General features: G+C 47.8%; 1 protein-coding gene across 1 annotated transcript; it reads left to right on the top strand.

Moving 5' to 3' along the window:
- Positions 1-15,350: 15,350 nt before the first annotated feature.
- Positions 15,351-16,743, top strand: LOC125517380 (AT-hook motif nuclear-localized protein 24-like). Its single transcript, XM_048682574.1, has one exon. The coding sequence runs from the start codon at positions 15,620-15,622 to the stop codon at positions 16,547-16,549; it is 930 nt and encodes a 309-aa protein (XP_048538531.1). The 5' UTR covers positions 15,351-15,619; the 3' UTR covers positions 16,550-16,743.
- Positions 16,744-17,211: the final 468 nt, after the last annotated feature.

Raw genomic sequence — 17,211 nt, 5'->3', positions numbered from 1 at the left:
AAGACTGCTAAGCCGGCATCCATCTTATCCGATGAATGTATTATTTCCTTGACTCGGTGCAACCAATGGGTTGTAGATTCACTGTCCTCTTGCTTACAATTAGTCGGGTCTATAATCGACATGGGTTGTTTACATGTGTCTTTGAAGTTCTGAATGAACCGGGCCTTCAACTCCACCCATGAGCCGATAGAATTGGGTGGCAACCCCTTCAACCAAGTACGAGCTGTTCCGTCCAACATCATAGTGAAATACTTGGCCATTGCCGCGTCGCTGACCTCCAACAACTCCATAGCCATCTCATAACTCTCAATCCAAGCCCCAGGTTGCAAGTCGGCCGTGTAATTAGGCACCTTACGAGGTCCCTTAAAGTCCTTTGGCAACCGCTCATTACGTATGGCCGGCACCAAGCAAGGGACACCTGCGGTTCTTGTGGCCACTCCTGCCTCAATCGAGGTTGCTGGATAAGCCGGAAAAGTCCAATGAGCCGCCTACTCCGCTGCAGTTGAACCGCTCGCTTAGCCTCTTGTCGGATCCTTTCCTGATCCGCCAAGTTAAGGGCTCCAGCCTATACTGGCTCATGCCTGTGCGGTCGGTTGCGGCGTTGAGCATTGCTTGACATGTCAGCCGAGTCCATATGCCTACTGTAGCTTGGGCTCCGGCTTGGGCGAGGAGTTGAATGGATCTTGTCTCGACTGTAGGAGTATGCATCCTGCTGTGCCAGAGCTGTTTGAAGAAGTTCCCTCACCCTTCGCATTTCGATTGTTGTCGGCGAGTCACCTTCCATCGGGAAAGCCGCCAAACGAGTCGACACTGCAATGAGGTTTTCCAAGGGATTGGAGAAGTGACCTGGCGTTGTTGGTACATAATGAGGCGGAGCGGTATGTACACGAGGTGGCTCCATGGCGCGCGGTTGAACCGGTGCCCCGGGCGTCGTGATCCGATTTGCCTCCGGCGGGTTGCTTGCCCCAGCCCCGGGTGTATGAAAAAGGTTCCTAGAATCAAGCGTCAGAGGTAGACGTGACTGGGTTTTCTGATGCCTTCTTCTCATGACCTCGTTTGACGCGGTCAGATCCACCGAGAGCCGGAAAGTCTTCGCTTGAAGCTGTTGCGCACGAACGTCTAAAGCCGCCCGCTCTGCTGCCATCCTGACCTACTCTACTGCTAAATTTACTTTAGCTTGTACCATCTCTTCCCGCACGCGTGCCACCTCTGCATCATGCTGGGCTCTATCCGCCGGCTTTACCACGGCGGTTAACAGAGTCGTCAGTTTATCCGTGAGGTCCATTAGAATCTGAGCCGGGGGGCGCGCGGGGTCTCCTGACCCGGCTGCGGCCAACCCAGTAGTTGTTGCTGTTGCTGCTGTGGAGTTCTGCCTGGGCTGTGTCCCTGCCATGAAGACTCCTGCCCAATTCGGTGGCTCAAGGGGGTCCGGAATACTGCTGCCATCGGAACAGCCCTCGAGCATGCCATCCTGCAGCTGATACAAAGAGTCCGTCTCACCTGTTGATGATTTAGCGTCAGAACAGATGGCCGTCTTAGCGCCTTCCACCGATCCTTCAGAGTATTCACCGCCGTGGACGTAGCCTACGAAAGCATGCTTCATGACAGATTGAACACGGGTGGTCCTCACGCGCTGAGCCGTTTCGACGAGGTCGGTGCGGACGTCCGGCTCAGGGCCTGACTCGCCGATCCGGCTGATGAAGACATGAATTCCGCCGAAGGGGACTCGGTACCCGTACTCGATTGAGCCGGCCTCGGGGCCCCAGCCTTCGTCGTCGATGTAGAGCTTGCCGCGACGACTCTTGGTCATCCGGCCCACAGCATATCCTTTGAGCCCTTCGAAGTTGCCCTTCAAGAACTCAAATCCACCGTGCGCTGGCCCCACGGTGGGCGCCAACTGTCGTGGAATTGTCACGGCAGATGTCCTAGTGGAAGGACTTAGTCGTAAGGCCATCGCAACTAGGAAGCTTAAAGGGGTTAATCGGGACAAAGGACATGAGAGGTTTTATACTAGTTCGGCCCCTTACGATGAAGGTAAAAGCCTACGTCTAGTTGTGTTGGTATTGCTGGGGTTTCGATTACCAAGAGGCTAGTTCGCCGGCTTGGTTATCGATCTCTTGTTTCTTACCCTCAGTCGCCACCGGGTCGTCCCCTTATATACACGGGTTGACGCCTGGTGGCCTACAGAGTCCCGGCCGGCTCATAAATCGTGTCCGGCTCGGTGACTTCTCTTCCGTGCCTTCTTTTACAAGTCTTTCCTTACATATGGCGGTTTACAATATTGGGCCTTAAGCCGCCTCTAGGCCTTTAGGCCTTCTATAAAGTTTAATAAACTATCACCCTGAATGTTTACTGGGATTCCTTTGTAACGCGCCATTGAGGCTGACCCGGCCCCTCCTGGGCGGCTCTTAACTGATAGTTATATCCCCAACAAGTACGCTTACGAGGATCAAGCTATCGTCAACTCGGAGAACTTTGCAGGAAAGATGACCATACCCTCGAAATCACTTCTATCTTTGCTTGCTAGTTGCTCGCTCTTTTGCTATGCCGCGATACCTACCACTTGCTATATCATGCCTCCCATATTGCCATGTCAAGCCTCTAACCCACCTTGTCCTAGCAAACCATTGTTTGGCTATGTTACCGCTTTGCTCAGCCCTTCTTATAGCGTTGCTAGTTGCAGGTGAAGATGGAGTTTGTTCCTTATTGGAACATGATTATTGTTGGGATATCATTATTATACCTTGTCTACTTTAATGCATCTATATACTTGGTAAAGGGTGGAAGGCTCGGCCTTATGCCTGGTGTTTTGTTCCACTCTTGCCGCCCTAATTTCCTTCATACCGGTGTTATGTTACTTGATTTTGCGTTCCTTACGCGGTTGAGTTATAATGGGAACCCCTTGACAGTTTGCCTTGAATAAAACTCCTCAAGCAAGGCCCGACCTTTGTTTTACCATTTGCAACCTAAGCCTTTTTCCCTTGGGTTCCGCGGACTCAAGGGTCATCTTTATTTTAAACCCCCGGGGCAGTGCTCCTCTGAGTGTTGGTCCAAACTAGAGCACCGTGCGGGGCCGTCCCTTGGCAACTTGGGTTACGTTGGCTCCTGTACGCTTAGCTTATCCAGTGTGCCCTGAGAACGAGATATGTCTAGCTCCTATCGGGATTTGTCGGCACAACGGGTGGTCTTGCTGGTCTTGTTTTACCATTGTCGAAATGTCTTGTAACCGGAATTCTGAGTCTGATCGGGTTGTCCTGGGAGAAGGAATATCCTTCGTTGACCGTGAGAGCTTGTGATGGGCTAAGTTGGGACACCCCTAGAGGGTTTTGAACTTTCGAAAGCCGTGCCCGCGGTTATGGGCAGATGGGAATTTGTTAATGTCCGGTCGTAGAAAACTTGAAACTTAACTTAATTAAAATGAAACAACCGCGTGTGTAGCCGTGATGGTCACTTTTCGGCGGAGTCCGGGAAGAGAACACGGTCTCGTGTTATGCTTGAACGTAAGTAGTTTCAGGATCACTTCTTGATCATTATAGCTTCTCGGCCATGCTTTGCTTCTCTTCTCGCTCTCATTTGCGTAAGTTAGCCACATATAAGCTAGTGCTTGCTGCAGCTACACCTCACTACCTTTTCCTACCCATAAGCTTAAATAGTCTTGATCGCGAGGGTGTGAGATTGCTGAGTCACCGTGACTCACAGATTACTTCCAAAACCAGATGCAGGTGCCGATGATGTCAGTCCAGGGGATGCGACCGAACTCAAGTGGGAGTTCGACGAGGATTCAGGACGTTACTATGTGTCTTTTCCGGTCGATCAGTAGTGGACCCCAGTTGGGGCGATCGGGGATCTTTTGCATTAGGGGTTGTCTTTCTTTATTTGGTTCCGTAGTCGGACCTTGATTGTATCTAGATGATGTAATGCTATATTTATGTATTGTGTGAAGTGGCGATTGTAAGCCAACTATTTATCTCTTTCTTATTCAGTACATGGGATGTGTAAAGATTACCCCTCTTGCGACATGCCTACTATGCGGCTATGCCTCTAAGTCGTGCTCCGACACGTGGGAGATATAGCCGCATCGTGGGTGTTACAGGTGTCGCTTGGGAGCCTCCGACAAGATTGTGGAGTTGAACCAAGAAGTTTGTACGAGTAAGGAGATCGCCTACTTCATGAAGATCTACCCGAGTGAGGCAAGTCCTTCGTGGGCGATGGCCATGGTGGGATAGAAAAGGTTGCTACTTCGTGGACCCTTCATGGTTGGAGCCCTACGTGGAATCACGCAATCGTTACCTTTCGTGGGTTGAAGTCTCCATCAACATGGATCTACGATAACACCACCTATAAGAACCACGCCAAAAATCTCCGTGTCTTCATTGTGTTTGCACACTCCAATCCCATCCCTTTACTTTCTTGCAATTAGCATGATTTACTCTTTCGGCTGCTGATACTCTTGCTATGCTTGCTTCAAATGTATTGTAAATGCTTAAACGTGTGCTAAAACTCCACCTCAACTTGAAGAACTTAACACTTTTACCTATTGAGGGTCTAATCACCCCCTTCTAGACCCCTCTTCTCGATTCTTTCATATCCTTTGTAGCCACACGCAAGTCTATGAGCTCTGCAAAGCCATCGCCATGGTTGACAGGAACATCGAGTCGCCGGACTATTTTGAGTGACCTTGTGATGAGTCTGGGAAATACACAGCCACATCGACGTACAGATGTATGGGACACATTTAGTCCACCACGGTCGCCTGCATTTGACGTAGTTGGTAGCCACTCAAATGGAAAATTTCATGTGGCTAGCTACCCAATACCGCTTATGGACGTCTGATCGACGAGCCCACCATGGATTACAGGATGCCCCAGCGCCTTGCCACACTTGTCTTCAAGATGAAGACATCGTTGACCATATCCTCGCCCACTGCATTTATGGAAGAAAAGTGTGGCATTCTTGCTTCCTAGAGCTAGGTATCAACATTCAAGGCCCATCCAAGGATGCAACATTCACTGATTGGTGGCTACTACAACAGCGACGGTTCAACGGGAAGATACGGAGAGGGTTCGACTCCATAGCCATTGAAATTGCTTGGGCTCTCTGGAAACAGTGGAACGCAAGAGTGGTCAACAATATCTCGAGGCAAAAAATGACGCCTCAAGTCAAGATGGAGATACTCGACGAGATTGATAATTGGAGGTAGGCAACACTGGGTGGTGTTGGTGCTTTAGATCCTTTCGTGAGAGAGTAGTTTCATGTACATAGGATGTAGGAGCGGGTGTTTTGGTTACCCTAAGATATGTTCGCACCACGCTAGGGCTCTTTTTTTTAAAGACCCAACCTTGTTGGCATTTCATTGATTGATAGTAGAGAGCAGTGGAAAAAGCGTTACAGAGATGGATGATCCGAAGATCAAGGAGAAAAAAAAGAGAAGGAGAGAGAAAACATGCCCGTAGGCCAACCCTCATGTTGCTATTCTCACGGCGATTCCCCGAAGGGGGTCTAAATGCATTTTACTCCAGCTTGCCTCCAAAGTGTGAATACCCGCATAATCTCTTGCTGCACATCCCTCTCATTTGCAATCTTGCCTCTGAAGATGCAACGATTTCTCTCATGCCATATCTCCCAGAGTATGAGCATGGCAATCGACTTGATCCCTTTCTTATGTCGTTTCAGTGTTCTGAATGATGGCCTTCATAACCTCCATTGCATTCTTGTTGTCCGACCATGAATTTTGACGAAGCGCAGAGCAGCCATGCCAGGTTGCCGTAGCGCTCCACACCGAGCAAGAGAAGTTGCAGCGCTAGAAGAGGTGATCAGAGCTTTCCAAGTTCCTCATGCAAAGCTGGCGGAAGTACTTGTTCTCCCACCCGCGATGCTACAGGCGATCATAGCACCATAAGCGATCTTGATGTAGCAACCATGCAAAGATCTTGATTTTTGCTGGTGCCCAAGATTGCCAGATAACCTCTCCGAACTGTTCTTTCTTCGATCCTAGGAACTACAGGAGGTACACTAATCTTGAGGTGTAGTTTCCAGAGCTCTCAAAATCCCATCTGCTCTCTTCTTTAGTTTCACTATGGATGGCCACCTGGCTTTGCTAAAGAAGCATATGCAGGCGTAGCACATCCTGCATCAGGCCTTCCGTGCTCTCGTGGGCTAGATATGCGATCCATTTGTCATCTGCAAGCGTTTGCGCAACCGAGCAATTTTTCCTCATGGAGTGTTTGAACAGCGCGGGGAAGCACGTCTTCAGGGGGTTGCACCCAGCCAGCAATGGTGCTAGAAGCTCGTCGTTTTACCATTCCTCAAGGTTACCATGGTTGCCGCGCTGAAGAGCACTCTGTCTAAATCATCACATGGTGGTTCAGTCCCAACCCATGGCTGGTCCTCATGTTGCCAGGCATGCCACAACCATCTAAGGAGGAGTGCACGACTGAATTTCTACATGTCCAGGATGCTTAGACCGTCGTGATCCAACGGGGAGCAAACTCGACTCCAATTCACTTTGCAGCTCCCTCCCGTGAGTTCCTGATCCTGCATCCAGAGGAAGCGGCGTCAAGCCTTGTCCACTTCTTTCAACAACTTCTTTGGAACCTTCTATAAAAATATAAGAGTCCCGCTTCGGTACAATGAATGGCCCAATACAACGCGCGTTGTGTTTGAGCCGCAGAGGGAGAGCCTCCCGACTGGGCCGGCCCATTATCGCGTGAAAGCTGTGGAAAAACGACCAATAAAGAAATGACTGCAAAAGGATTCGAACCATGCACCTCGGTTTGTTAAGCGCTACTCGCTAACCAGTCCAGCTGATGAATTTCTACATGTCCAGGATGCTTAGACCGTCGTGATCCAACGGGGAGCAAACTCGACTCCAATTCACTTTGCAGCTCCCTCCCGTGAGTTCCTGATCCTGCATCCAGAGGAAGCGGCGTCAAGCCTTGTCCACTTCTTTCAACAACTTCTTTGGAACCTTCTATAAAAATATAAGAGTCCCGCTTCGGTACAATGAATGGCCCAATACAACGCGCGCTGTGTTTGAGCCGCAGAGGGAGAGCCTCCCGACTGGGCCGGCCCATTATCGCCTGAAAAGCTGTGGAAAAACGACCAATAAAGAAATGACTGCAAAAGGATTCGAACCATGCACCTCGGTTTGTTAAGCGCTACTCGCTAACCAGTCCAGCTGATGAGTTTGCTATTCTCAAAAGAGAAACGCTAGCTATAAGAATAATTACAGCAACCGGTTTAGTGTAAATCCGGTATCCCTTCTGCATCCCTGTATCCTGTCATCGCTGGCTGTCCGATCTAAATCCCCTGCCTCCTGTGCGTCGGCGCTTATTTTGCAGAAACACGCCCGCTTCCATCTCATGTTTAGGTGTGAATTTTCCAGAAACCCCCAGCCGAAGCACTCTCTCTTAAAAATTCCCTACCCCCAATCCCCAATCACGGCTGCGAACTGCATCCCAACGACGGCATGGCCGCCACGGCCACGAACACCATGTTCCAGCAACTACAACCTGCCACAAAGACTAGTGATAGGCGGCACCACCACGAAGATACGCCGGAGGCGGCCACCACATCCCAGCGGCGGTAACCTCTCAGGCGGAGATCCATGTGTGTTGACCGTTGCCTCTCAGGCGTGAAGCTCTCCCTCAACGGGCGCACCAAGATCTCCCCTGGTTGCAATGCGCGGTGCTCTCCCTCGATCTAGCTTGTTGCCATGGGTCCCGGTCATTCCCAGGAGCCCAGGACTAGCAGCCGAACTGTGCATCCGTCGTCAACGATCTCTGTCCATTTCTGACCACGACCCAAGACCAGCACATTTCGACAACCTGACAATTGCGACGACGACAGCGTGTGGATCAGTAGATGACCACTACCGTCAGTCCATGACCATGTAGCTTTGTTATTTTCAGATGACCTCCTCTTGCCAATTTCAGTTTAATTGATCTCGTTTGGGTGTGTCAATCGAGCCTCAAAACGGGACTACAAAATTCAGAAAGAAGTGAATGCTTGTTGGTGAATGCAAAATTCAGAAAATGAATGCTTGTTGTTGACTACAAAATTCTGAACAAAACGACTGTTTAATTTCTTTTGTTGAATGCTATTGCTGAGATGTTCCCTACGTGATTCACACTACAAGTTCACATTATAAATTCTGAAGCTACATGTACACCCAACAAGCAACAATTGCAGTATACAACTCACAATCCACAGCAGATGGTCGAGTAAATAGCATAAAACTACTATTTTACGGGTTAGAATTCCAAAAAACTACCGAATTTATTTTTTTCGCTGATAACTACCAAGTCAGGGGTTGGCTGTTTCAAAAAACCCCAAATCCTCTTTGTTCAAAAGTTAAACATGTTTATGACAGGTCGGGCCCGCCACTAAATGCACCGTTTGGTTGACCATTTGTTTGACCGTTAACTGACATGTGGGGTCCACATGTCAGTGTCTCATCCACAGATTTTTACGGATTAGCCCCTACAAATATTTTTAAAAAGCAATCGGGTCCCTGCAATCATTTAAAAAAAGCAATCAGGTCCTTGAATTGTCGCCGCCGCGCCTCCAAAGGGCTCTGCCCGTGGTCGTCGCCGCCATGGGCGGCTTGTGTGCAGGCCGCCGCCACCACCACCAGCCAGAGTAGCTCGAGCCCCTCCTCGTTGGGCACAGGAGCCGCAGCAGCGACTACCTCGTCGGGCACAGGAGCCGCCGCGCGGGTGTCCAAGATCCTGGGCATGGCCAATGCGTGGGCTGGCCCATTCGTCGGCCGCCTCCGCCACCATGGGGCCGGCAAGGAGCAGCAGCAGCGTTCGGCCACGCAGCTTCTTCGCCCTGGCCCGCGACCTGACCGCCGGCGCCGTTGCTCAAGGCGAGGCCGGCAAGGAGCAGCAACAGCGTTTGCCCGCGCGGCTTCTTCGGCCTGGGCCACGTCCTGGCCGCCGGCTAGCCGTCAGCGTTGTTGCTCAGGACGGGGCCAGCAAGGAGCAGCAGCAGCATTCGGCCGCACGGCTTCTTTGGCCTGGGCCGCGACCTGGCCGCCGGCGAGCCGCCGGCGCCATTGCTCGGGGCGGGTTGTGCAGCTTCTTAGGGACCCGATTGCTTTTTTTCAAAAACATATAGGGACCCGGTTGCTTTTTTCAAAAAACTTACAAGGGTTATTCTGGAAAAATGAGGAAGAGACACTGACATGTGGACCCCACATGTCAGTTAACGGTCAAACAAACGGTCAACCAAACCGTGCATTTAGTAGCAGGCCCGACCTGTCATAAACATGTTTAACTTTTGAACAAAGAGGATTTGGGGTTTTGTGAAACAGCCAACCCCTGACTTGGTAGTTATCAGCGAAAAAAATAAATTCGGTAGTTTTTTGAAACCCTAACCCGTAAAGTAGTAGTTTTATGCTATTTACTCCAGATGGTCAATCTGCAAGTTCTATGTGTACATCAAACAAGAGCAGGTAAGATGCAGAGATGTGGATGCGTCTGCAAGGAGGTTCGGGGCTGTATTCGGCACCCACACGAGTCAGTAGCAGGCCGGCGCCATCAGGTGGAGGGGAGAGTGTAAATCAGAAGGTGAGGATATTGCGGCCGCCGGGCGCCATCGGTGGTGCAGAGACTCGCTAGGAACTTGGACGATATGGCGATCCGGAACTGCCAAGGCTGTACAAGTACATCTTGACTGCGGCAACGGAGGACACATGCGGATTTTATGTGGGGACGCATCACGAGCGGTGCCCCGGCGCTAACCTCGTCGCCGCCGGGAGAACCAGCGTGGGTGCGTTGCCCCGGCGAAAGGAAGAGGGCTGGTTCTCCCGACGGCGACCGCAACATCACATACAGGGATCCAGATCTTGATTCAACTTGGGATGTTTCAATTTATACAGGGTGTACTTTGCAAAGAAGAGGGCTGGAGCGGGCGCTTTAGTAGAAAATTTCATCAAATAGACTAGATACGCACGATCCAGATCGGGTGGCTGGAAACAGGAGGATGCACGGATTCACGAGGGATGCCGGATTCACCTGATACGACGCCGTGTAAGGAACCATTCTTTCCTCTGTTTCTTTTTCTTTTTTTTTGTTTCTTTCCTCTTTCAAGTTTTGTTTCTTTTCCAAAAAAATGTGAACGCTTTTAAAATTTTAGAAAATATTCTTTTTTTCCCAATTTTGTTCATAAATTAAAAAAATTGCATTTTCAGAAAACGTACAAGAATTTTTTTAAATGTTCGTGTCCTTAAAAGATTGTTCAGAATGATAAAACATGAACATTTTTTGAACAGTACGAACACAATTTTGAAAACCAATAACTTTTAGAAAACACGAACAACAATTGGAATTTTCAAATATTTTTTCAATAAGTCAAACAAAAATTGAAACCAAAAAGGTTTTCTGAATTTCCTCGAACACTTTTTTGTATTTGTGAACAAAACAAATTGAAATTAGGAATTTTTAAAAAATTCAAAAAAAATTGAAAGCGCGAACGTTATTTGAAACTCCACGAACATTTTTTAATATGTGAATAAATTTTGGAAAAAGGGTGTGTTTTTTATTTTCTGAGAAAAGTTTGTAAACTAGAAAAAAATGTGAATTTTTTTGAAGCGCCAAACATTTTTTCAAATTCCTGAATATATTTTGAAGAGATAAATACACCATAAGTCTTAAAACTATTTGGTGTGTGTCAAATTAGTCTGAATGCTATGAAAATGCATATATGGGTCCTAACAGTTTGCCAAGTGTGTCGCCCTAGTCCTATCTACGCTGCATCAGCTTTGACTTGCACGGGGTGCAAGATTGACTACTTCGATGTGACAACTTTTTGCACACCCGCTCCCAAAAGGTCATATGTTCTAATTTCGTGGCGTTCACCCTTGCACACATCATATCCCTTGCCCTCCTCTCCACCTCCGATGGCCATCGTCCACCTCGGTGCCCAAGCGCCATAAACATGATCTTATATGATCAATTCAAGGCACCAAGCCAAGATGTTTATGTTTTTGACAATTCTTGCATTTTCTCAAGTTTTCTCCGTGAAAAATACCCAATATATGGACGGACATGACGCAACTTGCTTATGGTCTCGGAATTTATTCAAACCTGACATGAATGCGTACTATGGGTATGACCACCTTCTTTCAAAAGTTGGGTTCATTTTACACATGTCAAAAAATAGAATGTGTTCAACAGAGGGTGTTTGAGTAGGCCAGAAGGATCTATTTGGGAGCACTTCGTTTCACAACATCTCTAAAATGGCTAAACTTTTTTCTTGGTATTGTATGACCAATTCAAGGCACCATGTTAAAGTTTTCAACAATTCTTGCATTTTTTGAAGTTTTCGACGATAAATGGCCGGACGTGACGCAACTTGCATACGGTGTCAAAATTCATTCAAACTTGGCATAGACGACTACCATGGGCATGTCCACCTACTTGCAAAAGTTAGGGTCAGTTCATGCATGTAAAAAAATAGATCATGTTCAACAGAGGGAGTTCGAGTAGGCCAAAACAGTCTGTTTGAGAGTTCGTTTTTATTCATGGCCTTGTATGACCAATTCAAAGCACCATGCCAAGTTGTTTGAGTTTCCGACAATTCTTGCATTTTCTGGAATTTTCTCCATGAAAAAATGGTCAATAAATGGTTCGACGTGACACAACTTGCATACGGTGTCAGAATTAACTCAAACATGGGATGGGTGCCTACCATGGGTATGCCCGCCTACTGGCAAAAGTTAGTTCTATTTTATGCATGTCCAAAAGTAGACCATATTCAACGGAGAGTGTTCGGGTAGTCGAGAAGGGTCCGTTTGAGACCACATTTTTTTCCGGCATCCATCACATGACCCAAATTTATTCCTTGAGCTTATATGGCCAATTCAAGGCACCATACAAAGTTGTTTGACAAAAAAGAAAAAAATACATTGGCATTGGCATTGACCTAACTAGGTGACATCATTGACCCCGTCCGACGCCTGTTTTGGGGGGGGGGGGGGGCTATTAGACGCATATCACGTCAAATAGTCGTTGTTTCGCACATGCCCAATTGATACGAGTGAACATGGGCGAGCCCATTTTAATTTTTCCATTGCCTCTGTAGATGCCGGTTTTGGGAACCTCTAGACGTTTAAGAAGGTTCATGAATCTTTTCTTTTTTGTTTTCCATTTTCAAAATCGCAAAGTTCAAAAAAAATGTTCATCCATTTATTTTCGTATTCGTATTTCTCAAAAAATTCCAAAAATACCAAAAAATGTTCATGTTTAAAAAAATGAGGGTTTCAAAATTGTTTGTGTTTTCAAAAGAAATTCAGAATTAACTAATCTTTTTTCGGAATTTAAAAATGTGTTCCACGTTTCGGAAGGGGTATGGGCAGATCTGGTCCGTCTATGTGTTTAGGGGGTTGTACCGAAGAAAAAGTGAAAATATAATACGCCATCGACGTACTCTAAAAAGAAGTTCTGGCACTAAAGCGCAGAATGCATCTCAAGTTTGTGTGCAATGTGTAGTATACCAATTCTTGTATAAATATGCAGCACAATTCCAACGATTTGCAAGAATGTGGACGGCGTTGGCGTCGGCGTCGGTGTCGGCTAGTGCATGTGAACAAAACCTGGTTGGTAGTACTCCCTCCGGTCTTTTTTACTCTGCACATTGATTTTGCCGAAAGTCAAACTTTGTTAAGTTTGACTAAATTTATATTAAAAATTATTAGCATCTATACTATCTAATAAATATAATATGAAAATATATTTTAAGATGAATCTAAAAATATTGGTGTTGTTATGTGAATATTTATAATTTTTTATATAAATTTGGTCAAAGTTGAATGAGATTGACTTCGGACAAACCTAATATGCAGAATAAAAAAGACCGAAGGGAGTAACACTTAATGCACAGTCCAAACTACTCCATCGAGAGATGAGCTGCGCCGGGGGGCATGCTACCTTTCTTACCGTAAAAGTCGTCTCAGCATGCACACATTGTTTACTGCTAATAATCCAACGACTAATAATGGCACCTAAATTGTCGAGCTCGGGGGCGGGAGAGGATTATATAAACAACAATGAAGTCTCACGCCGACCAATCAGGCAGCGATACGCGGGCCAATGGCGAGTGCTCCTTGTGCGGGGAGGAGGAGTGGGAGGCCACAACGACTACAGGGCCCCCCCCCCCCAATCAACAGCGAGCGAGCAGACTCTATCATTAATTAGTTAGGGTTAGAGTTCCCAGAACCAGGCTGTCTGGATGCCAAACGCACGCCAGCACGATCGGCCACAAAGCTAGCTTGCACAGGCAACAACTCCGGCCACATTTCCGTTCTTCCTGCGTGCACAAGTGCCAAAGCTAAGGAAGTTTAGGCGGGGGACAAAGCTAGGCAGCTCCAGGCTCTGGCCTTGCCATGATAGTTCAGGTCATGTCTTGGAATATCCCCTGCCCCATCCAACTCTACTTAGTCCCTTTCATGCCATCATTGAGCAACCGCATACTACACGCTGCATGAAAATGACTCTTGGTTGTGTGGTGGGCCTTGATCGGCGAGCTTTAATTTGTTCCAAGTGCTGTTCCGGAAGAAGCCTTGTCAGATTGGCTGCCAGGTTTTACAGAAGTATCGATGGGTTTTGAAAATGGAATTAAAAATGATCGAAGAGATAAGTGGGAGTGTGTTGGAGTTTCAACTTTTAACTTTCAACAGTCCAGTTGCACTAGGAGCTTGCGCCTCGAGCACATCACGGAAGCAGCTCCATGTCCCACGCAACGTGCCCAATACCCGTTTGATCCTCTCACTCACGCACTCACTCAGTCTCTTTAATCTTTTTTTTGACGCTCTATTCATCTCCAATCATGGCAGTACATCAAACACAAGAAATAATAAAAATTGCATTCAGATCCGTAGACCACCTAGCGATGACTACAAACATTGAAAAGTCGAAGGCGTGCAACCGTCATCGTCCCTCCCTCATCGGAGTCGGGCATAACTTGTTGTAGTAGAGAGTTAAGAAATCGTCATGCTAAGACCCGGATCAATGCACCAGAACAAAAACCGCCGCCTATGAAGAGAAACTTAGATCGGAAGGATCCAACCTGAAAACACATGAACAAAGACGAACAAAGATCGGATCCGAGCGGATACATGAAAAACAACCACCGACTAAATCCCGTGAGATCCGCCAGTGACACACCTCCACGCGCGCTCTGACAATGCTACACACACACAATCGGGACGGAGGCTAGGCATGAAGAACCTTATTTCATCTTCAAGAAGTCCTTGTCGTCTCGTCTTCCTGGGCAGGACACAAACCCTAACAAAACTTGAAGAAGCACCTAAAAACGGAGCCCTCCCGCCGGCAAGGGCAGGGATCCACCACACACCCATAGCCTAAGACCACAGAACACGTGCCAGATTGGCGGCACCGCCGACGGGACGCAAAAACCCTAGCCGCCTTTTCTTGCAGAAGACATAAAGCTTGGAACCAACTATTAGGCGTGTCGGTCTCTTTAATCTTTAATATGGATCAATGAAGGTAAATTGCAGGCCACACACTACACTTATATTTTTATAGTCACACCCTAAATAAATCTTTGGATGAGGTATTTGTGAAAACCAAGTGCTGCTTCACTTCAATTTAAACTGTCAAAACGTTTTATATTTAAAAACAGAGGATATACAACATTTCATAATCCATGCCAGTGACACAGACATATTTTTGTTTATAGATTAGATAAGGCACTCAGTTTTGATCATTGAGAACAAAGAGTCAGCGGCTCGACCACTAAGGGCATCTTCAATACATGTAACATAATTGCTGATAAAATTTGTCAGGTAGGACAACTGATGATGTAGCATAAAATAAAATGGGGAGGGACTAAAGACTGAGTATGTAAATTAATCAACCACCCTTCCACAAGCTCTAAGGTGAAAATTAGAGAGCAAGCATAATTATTCTGCCGTCTCGTATTGGATAGGCCAACTTATTGGAATAGTTGATGATAACTTGTTGGTGATGGCATAAACATTTTTGTGAACAGGATTATATATAAAGATATGCCCTAAACACACACTCGATCGTGTTGTATACAAACGGATTTCCCAAGAAGCTAGCCCAAACATCCAAAAGAGCGAGAGGGAGGGTAGAAATTGTAGGTCAATTCTTTTTCTTTTGTTTTTGTTTGGCAAACTGGCCTCTCTCTCTCTCTCTCTCTCTCTCTCCCATTGTTTTGTCTGGTGAGGGCATGAGGGGTAGTAGCGGACGCGCGGTGGTGGTCGTGTCCTTCTCTTCCTCTCTCCTTCATATCATTATTTTATTTTAATCATCAAACGACAAAGTGGGGGGAGAGTGAAGGAAAGGGGGCAGACCGCCGTTCCTTTACATCTTTTCCTTGCCGCAATATCATACTGCAATCCAGCCACAGCTTTCCTTGCTTAATAATTTGCCAGTTCCTCTCCTCCCTCTACTCCCACTTATTTACTCCCCCTTTGCTTTCGTTGCCACTGTTCCATCTCGTAGGTTTCGTCGTCCCTTGCCACATGAGAGGTTTGTCTGTAGATAAGATAGAGGCGGAATAAAGAAAAGCAAGACAAACGAGAGAGAGCTGAGCAAGAAAGGATAACCTAGGTAGCTAGGTCGGGAGCATGGATCCGGTTACTGCATCCATCCACGGTCACCATCTTCCTCCACCCTTCAACACCCGTGATTTCCATCACCATCTCCAGCAGCAGCAGCTGCATCTCAAGTCGGAGGACGACCATGGCGGCGGCTCTCCGTTCGGCGGCCACGGCACCAAGCACGGCCACGAGGATGACGAGAACAGTGGCAACGGCAACGGCAGCGGCGGTGAGCTTGCTCTGATTTCCCCTTCAGGTGGCGGACTGCAGGATGGAGGCGAGAACGGATCGCGCCGACCGAGGGGCCGCCCGGCCGGGTCCAAGAACAAGCCGAAGCCTCCAATCATCATTACGCGGGACAGCGCTAACACGCTCCGGACGCACGTCATGGAGGTCGCGGGCGGGTGCGACATCTCCGAGAGCATCACGGCGTTCGCCCGCCGCCGGCAACGCGGGGTCTGCGTGCTGAGCGGCGCGGGCACCGTGACCAACGTCACGCTGCGGCAGCCTGCCTCGCAGGGCGCGGTTGTCGCCCTCCACGGCCGGTTCGAGATACTCTCACTGTCTGGCTCCTTCCTACCCCCTCCAGCACCACCGGAAGCCACAGGGCTCACCGTCTACCTTGCCGGCGGGAAGGGGCAGGTGGTGGGCGGCACCGTTGTCGGCTCGCTGACCGCTGCGGGGCCGGTGGTGATAATGGCAGCTTCCTTCGCGAACGCTGTCTACGAGCGATTGCCGTTGGAGGAAGACGAGTTGCTTGCAGCGCAAGGGCAGGCAGACAGCGCCGGGATGCTGGCTGCGGGGCAGCAAGCATCTCAGATGGCCGGCGGAGACGTGGATCCAAGCCTCTTCGAAGGGCTGCCACCGAACCTCCTCGGCAACGTGCAGCTCCCGCCTGAAGCTGCCAGCTACAGATGGAACCCAGGCACAGCCGGTGGCCGCCCGTCACCGTTCTAATCACGGCCGCTGGACCGCGCAGCCGGCACGTTAGAAAGGTTATGTGTTTTAATTAGCTTTCTTCCTTAACGTCGCATCTCGAAGGATTTCCGTGGGAATTATTGCATACCATTTCGGATCTTGTTAAATAACATGTCCGCATCAGGATTGTTTCTGATATGTATCGTTGTCTACATCAGTTATTGTTTCGGTTATATTCTTGTGTCTCATAACTGATTTTGCAGTTGAGGTGAGAGGCTAGCACCTTATATTCTTCCTTTTGTTTCTCATGTTCACATACTAGTCATCAACCTGTGCCACCGCATAGGCTTGCTTAATCTTGAACAATCCATATGGAAAACTGTAGAAATTATAACCAAAAACACATGAATTCTATCAACTTGGGTTGTTTGGTTCCTTGGTTTGCAGGATTTAAAGAACACATGAATTCTATCAACTTGGGTTGTTTGGTTCATATGAATTGAAAAAATTAAAAAATCCTGATAAACATAGCCAAATTAAAGTTCAAGCACATGAAAATGTATTGTTAGATTCTTAATATACCACTACAGATCTTAGTCTCGTTTTTCGTGCATAGAAATTTGAAAAAAGAAAGTCCAAGTGAATGTTAGCATTCCTGCGTTTTCTTTGAAACTGAGATCAAATGAAATTTCCTCCCTTTT

The sequence above is a fragment of the Triticum urartu genome, chromosome 6 (genome assembly GCF_003073215.2).
Source record: "Triticum urartu cultivar G1812 chromosome 6, Tu2.1, whole genome shotgun sequence".
Taxonomy (NCBI): Eukaryota; Viridiplantae; Streptophyta; class Magnoliopsida; order Poales; family Poaceae; genus Triticum; species Triticum urartu.
This window is presented reverse-complemented; position numbering and strand designations above follow the sequence as displayed.